The following is an 11,793-nucleotide window of genomic DNA, read 5'->3' on the forward strand; positions in this document are numbered from 1 at the left end:
TCTAGTGTCTTATTTTTGTTTCTTGTTTCTTGTAACAGATTTTGATAAACCTGACTTCAAGAGAAGCATAGTCTGTTTTGAAGACCTAAGCGTTGGTACTGTTCTGACCGGAAAAGTTGAAAATGCAACACCATTTGGAGTCTTTGTTGATATTGGTGTGGGAAAAGCAGGTTTGATTCCAGTGCGAAACATAACAGAAGCAAAACTTTCTAAAGTGAAGAAGAGAAGAAGTCTTGGGTTAGGTCCTGGAGAAAGAGTGGAAGTTAAAGTGGTTAATATTGATATTCCTCGATTAAGGATAACATTGGATCTTATTCGTGTTTTATGAGAGGATTTTTTTTATGGTTGAGTCTTGCTTCATTTTAAATGTTAAGTATTGTCAGCAAGGTTCTAAAGATTCAGGCATTTAATGAGAATGTTGAAAATGAATGAAGTTTGAAACCTTCAATCTCACTTTTTTTTTTTTAATCTAACAGTTTTTCCACATTTCTTGAATCCTTTCTATTAATAATTGCTGGAATGGTTTATTGGATTACCTCCAAGCAACCTTCTTATTTTGTGTACAGAGTAAATGAAATTCCAGTGGACTGTCAGACAAATCTCTTATCTGTTCTGTGTGTTCAAGATTTGCTCTCTCAAACAATCTTTGGCCAGTACTGCTCCAGCAGACACACCTATTGCTCCCACACAAAAAGCAGTCATTCAGTTTGCTTGTTTTCTGGAAGAGAATCTAAAGAGGGTACCTAGTTGTAGAAAAAAATGATCTTTTTAAGTTTAGTTGGTGATGACATCATTTCAAAAGTAGACTGAAAAAGAGCATCTGTTAATACTATTGATGGTTCAGAAATATTCTGCTTTAATTTATTTGAGCTACATTATTAGGAGTTCTGTTTTCCTGTTTTATTGTTGCTTGATCAGTTATCATTCTTTAACACACTTGGATATACCTTGGGGTTTAAGAAACTTTGCTCAAATGTGTCAAAAACATTTTTGTTGTTCTATACTTGTACATAATAAAAACACTTCTGGCCGTCTTTTCTCAGTGTACTGGTTATAAAAGCAATTTAAGAGTCTTAGCACTCTTTGTTTCCAAAATGTGCTACTTCAATAACATTTCAATTTAAGGATGTCCTTGTGAGGATGCGCTTGTCAGAGTCTCCTCTCTTAGGATTTGTTTTCTATTTTGTTTTCCCATTGGCTGAAGCTTCTGGGGCATAGTCAACAGAAGTAGAACAATCCTGAGACTTTAAGGAAATGCTTACAGGATCAGACTTCTCTGAAAAAATTGCATAGTAAAATCTTGTACATGCTAGTGACAGAAGCCTTCTCTAGCTGTCTGTAACTTCATTAGGTTGAATATCAGAGCCTCTGATACATAAAGATGATAGGTGAAGCCATTCATTTAAACTGTTTTCTCTTCTCTGCTCCATGTTGGTTTTATGGCAGGAGTGAGTCTTAATAAGAGTTGGGTTTAAGTAGTACAGAGCTCACTGSAAACAATTTTGTCTGAAGGACTGCTAAATGAGCTGGGATGATTACAAAAAGCTCTCTGTGCCACAGGAAGAAAGAGATAAATTACTTCTTGCTAATCATATTTAGAATAATTTCTCATATTGTAATTGAGGTTATGATCAGCAGGATGGTTGGAAAAACTAACTGTGGTTCTGTCAGTACTATAGGTGAACAAGAAAGTTGTGGTTCCTGATCCCTCTTTCATGCTGAATAAAAATCTGCCCTTGCAAACACAAAAAACATATATTTATTAAGTTGCTTATAATTTTTGCATTGGACAAGCTGTTACTGGAAATTCTGTAGAATTTACTTCAGAATTCTAATCATGATCAGTATCTAGTCCAGTAGTATCCAAAATACTGTCTGAAATGGTCCCAGAAAAGAAAAGCACAATCCCCACAATTAAAAAAATCTTTTAAGTAACTTAGTACAATCAATACAATCCAGAGATTTATAACTTCCATAATTTATCATACAGAAAATATTTTTAAAGTTGTTCATTAAAATTCTATTAGCTCTTAGTTCTTGCAAGGTGAATGTATGCATCAGTGAAATCAGACTTATATTGCTAGACAGTTAAAAGTTCTTCTAGGCATCTGTCACTTGTATCTCTGAACCCATTTTAATCTTGGGAAGTTTGCCCTTTGATCTGTAAACTGATAGTTTGCTAACGGAGTTGACTATATCCCTTGTATTTATTAAGGCTACAGAAAAAAATCTCTTAAAGCCTCTTACGGGTTGGGGCACACTTTTAAAGGAAAATAAAGCAACTTCTCCATTTCCTTCACTTTGCAGCATCAAATTATGTCTGTGTTTCTCGAGGTGTAAACCTCTTTGTCTTTCCCTCATTTCCAAAGCATTATTCCCTATTCATAGGCATTGCATACCTATTTCTCTAACTCTATCAGTTAGAAAAAGCTAATATCCTGAAGATTAAGCATTTGTTTCACATCTTCAAGTTAAAACACTACAAAGCAGCTTTGGATGGATATATACGGACATGGATATTAACTTAACAAATGGAACTTAACAAATAAGTTCCATGTACTTACATGCATCAGCCTAGGTATGATCTATTAAACTACATTACTGATGACTAGAAGAAAAATGTAGTTTCGCTTTAGCCAAAACCTTACTCTCCCTGTGCACACAGCTGAACAGAGTCTTTTAAGACTGATTAATAAGCCCTGGGGCCAGTGTTGGGAAGGTATCAAACAGTCATTTTTAAGTCTTTCTGGAATGTATGCTGTGAGAAAAAAATTGTCAGTATTATGTAGATGGCTGAACTTGTATATGAATGTTAAAAGTGCAAGAGGAGAGAGACAGATGAGTGCAGTGAAGCACAGAAGATTTTATCAGCATGAGTAAGGAACAGACACATTGCTCAGAGGCCATTAGTTGTGCTGGTCACTTCAAATTGCCATGCAGATCTAGACTATAGCAGACTTAGTAAATGAAAATGTCACAGTTTCCTTTCCAAGATTGTCTTGCCTATATTTGATTTTCATTGTTCTGTGATGAGATGGTGGAGTCTTTTGGTGACCAAGAAAGAATAACTTTTCTGGCAGGTTGCTTTATCTGGAAAGGCTGGATTTGATGGAATATTTGTTTTGAGACTTGTCAAAAATTTTGAAATATCAGAACAGGTCTATGAAAAAATGAGTAATTAGAAGGCAGGCATATTAACAAGAGGCATGTCTTACATTTGTTACATGTGTATGTGCAGGTACTTTTATTTGTGTGTATTACCTATAGAAGTCTAAATTAAATTGATAATGTTAGACTTACACCACTGAAAAGATAGCTATACACAAATAAGTCATTCATTGGCCTTGTGAACCCCATGCACTTTCCTGAGCTTTAATGCCATACTTCTACAGCCCATGTCCTGATGTTGTTCCTGACTTAATAACATGGTTCTATTAGTTAGTCTCTTTTGAACTCCTTTTGCTTGACATTCAATTTTTCCATCTCTGGGATAATGTATTTTTATGTCTTCTTTGAATGGAGAACTATTTTCCAACACTTGTCTTCACACCCTGTGCTCATGAAGGTATGATTCTTTTTTTCCTGTTACATTGTCATTTGAAGATGCTTGTGAGGCTTTTCTGCATTTCTGTTGTAGTAGAATGTTCATTGTTTCCTGGTAGGAGCGCCTAGCACATCAGCATTGTTTCTTCCACCCAGAGGGATTTTGGTTTTGTTTCAAAAGGTTAACCAATTTGGCCAAGTTTGCAAAGACAGGTGTTGCTATAGTGGCAGCAGAGCTTCAAGAGCACATGTTGCACTATGTGGTCTTTCCAGGGAGTTTGTATTTTGTTGGATATGTCTTCCTTTGATGTTATCAAATGCACTTGTAAGTGGGCAAAACCTCCCATTTTAACAGATGAGCATGAGTGCGAACAGGCAATATCTACAGTGAGTATCTAGCATCTTTGATGGTGACGTTTCTAACTACAAATATCCGAACAGCTGTTGGCCCGGGGACTATATATTAGGAAAATGTGGCATCATTTAATCTCCAGCTCTGTGCTTTAACCTTCAAAATTAAAAGAGCTAGCTGTAAACTGTGTTTTGGAACTTCTGGAATCATTTAGCAGATGGAAAAAAGGAGAGTTCTTAATAGCTTCACTACATTTTGTCTACCCCAAAAATAGAGAAGAGATCCATTCTATATGATGCCAAGGTCAGCACATCTTAGAATCATGTTTCTCAAGCCTTCAGAAGGCATTGACATGTTCCTGTAATACTTCTGGAAAGTAGATTCTATTGTTTTAAAACAGAAACTGTGATAGCATGATACCATCTTTGAAAACATAGATGAAAAGCGAACAATTTGAGATTATTTCTTCATCTCTAAGTGGTGCTTTCACTGATACACTGCAGTATTTTTGCTATCTCCATCTGTAGAATTATCTGAGTTTTGTTAAGCTTTATATATGGTCTCTGCAGTATGTAAGTATTTAGCAAATGAACTAAATTTCCTTGGCCTTCTCCATGCATTCTGTTAAGTTTTCTCCTCAAACCTAACTTAGGTGAATGTCTCTGGAATTTTATTTCTCCCTTCTTTTCCCTTCTGTCTACTTTCAATTACAGGGCAGAATATTCTTCTGCAGATGATCATGCTTTGGATAACTCAGTCTTCTCCTGAAGCTCATTTCAATGGCTAAAATAGAGAGTATTTTCTGTCTCTCTTTTTATACTATTTTGTTCATTCCTAAAATTCAGGTTTTGTTAATCTTTAATAGCTCAAGAACAGTAGCATCTTCTATATTTTGTTTATACCTCTTAGGTGACCATAGAATTCTCTAAATAGATGAAACACATCTCTGAGATAGTTTTTCTCACTGTTTCACTTACAGGAAACTTCTTACTTACCCAGGGGACTACTGACCTAGAAATAAACCTATCTACCCATGAGCTAGTTCTGATTCTTCTTCGCAGGCAGAACTCAGAACGTTTTTCTGCGGCATCACAGGGACTACTGGCGGACCTCATCTGTATCTCTCTGAATTTTTGAATCACACCAAACTGGGAAACTTTTGACTATTAAGGTCTTAACTGCCTGCAGCTCTGCAAATGTCATTGCATCATTTGTCAGTTAATTCAGTATCTTAACTACTTCCCACAAAAATATTTTTTTCTTAGTGCTTTTTCCTCGGCACAGCACAGCCTTTATAAACGCGTAGTGAGAGTCTAACAAGGATGAATGTCTTTGTATGACTTTCCCAGTTTGTGTCAGGTCTTAATGTCTGGAAATTGGAAAATCCTGTCTTCTAAATCCATTTTCTTCCTGAACTCTTGTGGCTTTCAGATTTCTGACAGAAAAGCAACAAGATYATAGTTTTTCCTATTCATTCCCACCCACCCCCTTTTTTTGTTGTTTTTTTTCTGACCCAGGAAAAAATTTCTGGCTGCATGCTTTTTGCCTTTTAAAATAAAAAGTGTTCTTCACTATGCAGTCCAGTCTTTGGAATAAAATTCTGTAGTGCCCAATGGTAATGTCACTAAGATTTAAAAAGCTACTTAATCCTGATCTTACTTAAAGGCTGAAGTACAGTTTCTCAGGGGAAGAATTAAATAAAAGTTTCTAAGTCTTGCTAAAAATTTTACTTTTGCCTTATGCTGTAGATTCCAAGGCATCTACACACTGTTCCACCTTTCCACAAGAGAATTCAGCCCATTGGTCTTAGCTGACAGTCTACTCTTTTAGTCCCTCCCTCACTTGATATTGTTGAATTTTACAGTCTCCTTCCTTCAATATGCAGAGCCAAAAGGACAGCTTCTAAAGGTTTCCTGTGCTTTAGAAGTTAGACAAAAGAGAAGAATTCTTCTGCCAAACAAGATGGCACTTGTATGCCTGGCTGTAGTAATGCAAATCAAGAGTTTAAAAGAAGTCATTTGTTTTGGTTTTATTCCTGCCTCAGGCAGTTTTAGACAGCATATATCAATTTTCCAGAAACTTGTCAACCTCAGGAATGATTTAGTATGCTGTTAAACATAATAAAATCAATAGGAAAACAAATAGAATTTCCATGAGGAGCAGACGGTTGGAGAAGCTTGTCCATATGGCATATAGACGTGCTGGAATTTGGGGCTTTGTGGGGTGCGTGCAGTAGAAAAATTGCATACCAAGCAAAGGTAATGCATAATTCAGGAGAACAAATAATATAACAGTTATGTGGCAGTTTGTCTTGAGCTTGGTGTCTGTATTTATTTAACAACAAATACACTTAGAAATTCTATGCCTGGAAGCTACAGAAAAAACGTGAATGGTACTTGCTTAATTTCAGAGCTTTATGTAAGGAGCCTCATCTGCTCTGATGTTAGCAGAGTTCTTGGTTCAGACTAAAAAGCAGCCTGGCTTTTCTAGTCTTCCTGGGGGGGAATGTGTGTAGTCAGCTGGCTTCCCTTAAGGACCTCCAACTTTAGGGGTACCAGTTCTGTAAGAGTGCTAAGAGAACCAGTTGGGTATGCCAGGCCTTTATCCTGTGTTGATCCCTTTTGTTCAAGGTGTGTCTGATAATAGCTAGGCAAGTCAGTAATTCTGTTCCTCCCTTTTAGAAGCCTTCTAGAGGCTTGAGAGCAATGCAGTTTATGGATCCCAACTTTCTTCATCCTCCTCGCAGGCATATAGAAGCTATAAATGTTTAGCAGCATTTCATCTTGAAAGATCCTTGTGAACGCATGTTTGGTAAAGCTTCATGAGTAACTAATATGTCAAAGTTTCCTGCAGCAGACCTAAATGACTGGTGAAGTTGGAGAGCTACTATTGCCTGTTTCCAGTTAAGCCTCCAAGTGATTCCTCCAATAAAATTTGCAACAGTATCCTTTCTCTCTACAGGTACCTGCAGGGCGCTGTGGAAGAGTGCAGCAGCTTATTCAGAGGTGTCTCTCAAAGTTGACCAGTCACTTCCATCTAATCCATGTTGGAGCCTTGACTGGTTGGGTCTGTTTTCAGTTAGACATAAATAAGTCACTCTTGACAGGTCAACCTGTTCTCATAAAGCTTTTCCACAGCTGATGGAAATTTCTAGAGAGCTTGAGTTGAGCAGCAGCTCAAGAAGTTAAGAAGTCTACCTATTGCACCACGGACTGTACTACACACTCTGCAACTTGAAGATCACAGCCACATTTTTTTCAGTCTGGAAGAGGCCGGTGTTGGAGTATGCCCCTGAAGTTCTGTGTGAGTACGTACAACATGACTTGCTGCTCTTGATCAGCCTACTGGGTTTCTTTTTCTAGCACCTGGATAGGTTCTGGGCATGTTCTAGTTGCATCAAGAACCCTAAGAGATTCTCCATTCACTGAAAGCGAGCAGGGACTGCTGGCAGTGCCCAGAGCAGGATGACTCTTGTCCCTTTGAGAATTTTAAGTCTAACCAAATGTTCAGTGTAAGGCACTCAAATCTGCTCAAGTTTCACCTGCTCTGTGTCATTGACTAGGAGTAAACAAGCTTTTGAGATTGGCCTGCTTACTCTGTATTTCGCTAGTTAGAGCTCTTACCTCCCTCTAGCCCTTCTAGAATTGGGAGGATTAAGGCATATTCATATAGTAGTCCAAGTAATATTGTTGGAGAGTTTTTTGTTTTTGTTCTCCTCCACAAGGGGCAACAAAGAAGGGAGTAATGATTGAGATTTCTCCCAGGCTTATCAACACTTAGTAGGCTGGGGAGGCAGATGATTCTCTTCGGTTTATTAAATCTGGTTGAGTTCAGTGCTTTACTTGTGGAGAGGCTGTTTGTCTTCAACGGTTAATTAGGAGACCACTACCCTCACAATAGTTAAGGTAAGTGTTATTTTCTCCTTATCTTACTGTTCTGCTTATGTTACCATGCCTATATATTATTAAATGAAAAGTACCTTTAATATGTGATCAGCTAAGCTGGAGTTTGTTTCGTGTTCTCTTATCTCATCATCAGTCATGTTTCTAGTAAAGACTATGCCTTTATTTGTGGCTAAGCAGTGAATTTTTTTCCATGTGACTCATGATGAAGTATGTGAAATAATGTCATAAGCAGAACCGTTATGCTGGGGGGGTCATTTAGAAAGACTGAATACAAGTGAAATCTTAGGAAAGTATTTTCACCTCAGAATTAAATATGTGGAATAGCTTGGCAGAGAGAAGAAACTGCCACATACCAGAGACCAGAATATATTGGCACTGTGAAAACTTTTGTGTGTGATGGAGAGAGGGAGGGATGGGAAGGGGGAAATGGAAGGAAATGGAGAGATTTGGGGAAGAACATGTAACTGGTTTATTATGAGTAGGTCAATCTTTACTCATCAGCACTTCTTACTGAGGGAGTGCAACTGTCATGTAGTGTATGTGTCATCCATCAATAAAGGAGGTTTTGGAGTGGTGCACTGCTCCAGCACAGTGGGCAGGTGCAGCCAGCAGAAGTTTTGGTCATTTGTACCTGGTGAGTAGAGTCTTTGAAAGTGGACTTCTTCACAGCTTTCATTCCTTGAAATTGGTGTGTTGCTACTTTCAGTGTATGAGGATAGATGCAGAGCCAGTCAGAAGCTGAAAACAGAAAATCCAACTATCTGTGTACCGGGTAGCTTTTTCCTAAGAGAAGAAGTGATTTGGGGATTTGTACTGGTGATTAACTGCTTTTAATCTAAACACATGCTTGTTAGACTATAAAGCGGTTAAATCTTTGCTTACCTAGACTATCTCTTCTGGTATGCTCCGTGGCTGAGATACATAGTTATTCAGCTTTAAATTTGAGGATAGGTTCTCATGGACTGTCTAGTTTTGAATTGGTCCAAAGGCCAGGTATGTCAATCTTTAGTATGTTCTAGAAGGCCTTGTTTTTTCTTAGATTATCATTCTTGTGTGTGCCCAAGAGCTGAAATAAGTGTTGTATTATATTTGCTGTAGATAGTCTTTTAGCTTATTTTGTGTGATGAGTCTGAGAGATGACCATGGTGACGTTATGTTGATGCTTTTCGTGGAAGGCATGGGCACCCTGGTAAAGCTTGTAAGATATACAATGCATTCAAAATGATATAACAGAAAAATATCTGCCTGGCAGTAGGAAATCTTTGAGAGTCTCTGGCTCAATCCGTGTTCCACATTTCAAAATATTAAGCTTCTCTCTTGAATCAAGTTGCAAAGATGTGCTTCTTGGGGGACTGATAACACTGTGCACTCCTTGCAGACTTCGCAGGAGTGATGACAATCTGGCTTTGTTAGAGACAAAACAAAAATCCCTCCTGTAGAGTGGAACTTCAGCTTATCTCCAAAAAACAGGATTTCCCACAGTCAAAAGCCTCTGCAACAGTTCTGCTCCTTTTCCAGTTCTCAGAGGAACTGCTTCTTCAAATCATCTCTCTTCTTTGTTGAATAGAATATCATTGGTTTATTGTCATTTCTGTGTGCCGGTTTTTCAGYGTGCTCTGCAATGACTTGTGTCATAGGTAAAACTGCAGAGTTTTATTTTCAGATGCAAAGTAGAATTTCCTTGTATTCAGCACGTTCTATGCCATTTAAATGTAACTTGTATCTCTGTTCATTGCAAGAAATACTAGAACACTTTCCTTATAATCAGGGTGACAATTATGGTATTAACTGATTTGGTGGTTATCAGATCACAATCATGGAAAGGCAAAACTTTGCACAGATTTCTGTCTCAGTTCAAGGAGAGCTTCTTTATACTGTGTATTTTTTATATATTGAAAAAGATAATAAATGAATGATGCTTAAATTGACAAATCAAGCACCTGGAAGTTAGGAAGTGTTTAAAGAAAAAGGAAAAACCTCATCAAACTGAGACCCACCGTCAGTGAACTGGAATTTTAATTGTATCCAAATGGTGGTAGAATGGGAGTGAATTTTCAGATGGGATTTACATTAAGATGGTCTGCATCACTACATGCGAAGCTGCATTTCAGTAGTATTAGACTCCTTGTCAGACCTACAGAAGCTAATGATGCAGATTGTAGAAGTAGTAGTTATTAATGTTGTTAGTCAGCATTTCAGACTGAAGCTTGGCTGATCATTTGATATGAGAGACAGTGGCCTAGGAGGTGAATTTTATTAACTTTGCCTTGCAAGTAAGAAGTTACAACATTCCATGGAATCATGTATCTCGACGGTTATATGGAATACAATCAGCTGAAAACTGAATGTCCAATATATTGATCACAGAGCAACAATATAAATATCACATATGGCATCTTTGTTCCATTATTTCATTCCTGTTTGTAAATTAAGTATCTTCAAAGACTCTATTTTTTATATTTCTGGCTGATTGCTGGCAAAATAGACATAAATATCTATATCTAGGAAGGGACTTGCCATAAACAAATGATCCAAAGGTTTAAAAAATGTATTTTGGTTGTTTTGAAAATATGATGTCAGTGGTAGGTTCAGCCAGCAGATATTCATTCTGCGGATCAGCAGATCAACAAGCCAAGTAATACTGGTTCACCCTTCATTTGGCTGAGGGTGCAGGTTCGTAGTTTTCTTTGGTGCAGAAAACAGAAAAAGGTTTTGTTTTTCTGAAGTTAGAACTACTATGAGAGTGAATTACTTACTTAAAGAGTTAATTAAATGAAACTGCACCCTAGCAACATCCATTCCAAACTCTCTGGGTGAATTTTCTAAATTTTTGTTTTATACTTCCAGTGGCTTTAGCACTGGTAAAATTCTACTGTTGCATCCTTCTCATAATAGCACCCTAAGGAAGCAAAATTCATCTTACCAGCAAGAATAAAAAGGCATGACACACAAGTGTACTGTGATGTATGTCTGTGCAGTGTTCTTATTGTATCCTACAGAAACATCTTTGTTGTTGTTTTCTCATTCAGGCTCAGATAAATGGCACTTCACTAAAATAAGTACTGAAGGAACTTATACCAAACAGAATAGGAAAATTTTAAGTAAAATGTTATCAGTGGAACAGAGATTGACTGTTCATCATGTCTGGTATATATTGCTTTGTCTAACAACTTGCCCCAGCAGGCTTACAATTGCGATCTCTCTGAAGACCCTCCCAGCTGCAAGACCTGATTGACGGAATCTGTAGGCAGATGCACTTGCCAGACTCCAATAAAGACAGGGCCTTGGGAAAATATAAGGCAATTATTGATGGGCAACAATCCACTAATCAGACAATTTCAAAATTAATCCCATAGTCCCTTACTGTATTAGCTTTCCTCCTTGTTTGTATTTATACAGCAAATTCATGACTTCAGTGAATACTCTCCCTTTCAGCCCAGTTATGTCTCTCTGAGGGTATTAAATTAAAACCAGGAGAAATATTGAAAGTGGCTTGCAATTAGTTTCTTTAAAAGGTGATATGGCACTTGCAGGCTGGAGTTCTTAATATGATGCTTGATAATAGAAGTAAACAGGATTTTTTTTTTTTTTTTTAATCACACAAGTAAGGCAAGTACTTCAAATATGCCTTGTTATGAAGTGGCCTATATATGATGAGAGAGAAAGGTGATTTGATTTTGCAGTTTAATTATATTTTCATAAAATTCTTCTGGAGTAACTGACAAAACCATGGTGTCTCCAAATAACATAAATAGATTTTGTTGTGTGCATTTTGATTTATCTTTCCCTTGTTTTATTTTGATCACTTTATAATAAAAAATCACATTGCATTTGATTGTAGCCTGCCATTTAAATGAAGGTTGATCCAAACAGAACATTTCTTTCACACAGAAATGATATATAGAGCCATCTTTACAGTGTGACTGTTTAAATATCAGTAACTGTGCTAGAGAATCTGGATTCACATATACTATATAACATACTTTTATAACA

General features: G+C 37.2%; 1 protein-coding gene across 5 annotated transcripts in view; it reads left to right on the forward strand.

The window, feature by feature from the left end:
* Positions 1-1,034, forward strand: part of SRBD1 (S1 RNA binding domain 1) — a 142,794-nt gene extending 141,760 nt beyond the window's left edge. For 4 of the 5 annotated variants that reach the window (XM_026077068.1, XM_026077070.1, XM_026077071.1 and 1 more), the window contains one exon: positions 39-328. In XM_026077068.1, the coding sequence (XP_025932853.1) occupies positions 39-328 (290 nt within the window). Of the gene's footprint in view, positions 1-38 lie in introns of all 5 variants that reach the window. The other variant, XM_026077067.1, reaches the window with a different exon arrangement.
* Positions 1,035-11,793: the final 10,759 nt, after the last annotated feature.

Source organism: Apteryx rowi, unplaced genomic scaffold, assembly GCF_003343035.1.
Source record: "Apteryx rowi isolate R43461 unplaced genomic scaffold, aptRow1 scaffold_447, whole genome shotgun sequence".
NCBI lineage: Eukaryota > Metazoa > Chordata > Aves > Apterygiformes > Apterygidae > Apteryx > Apteryx rowi.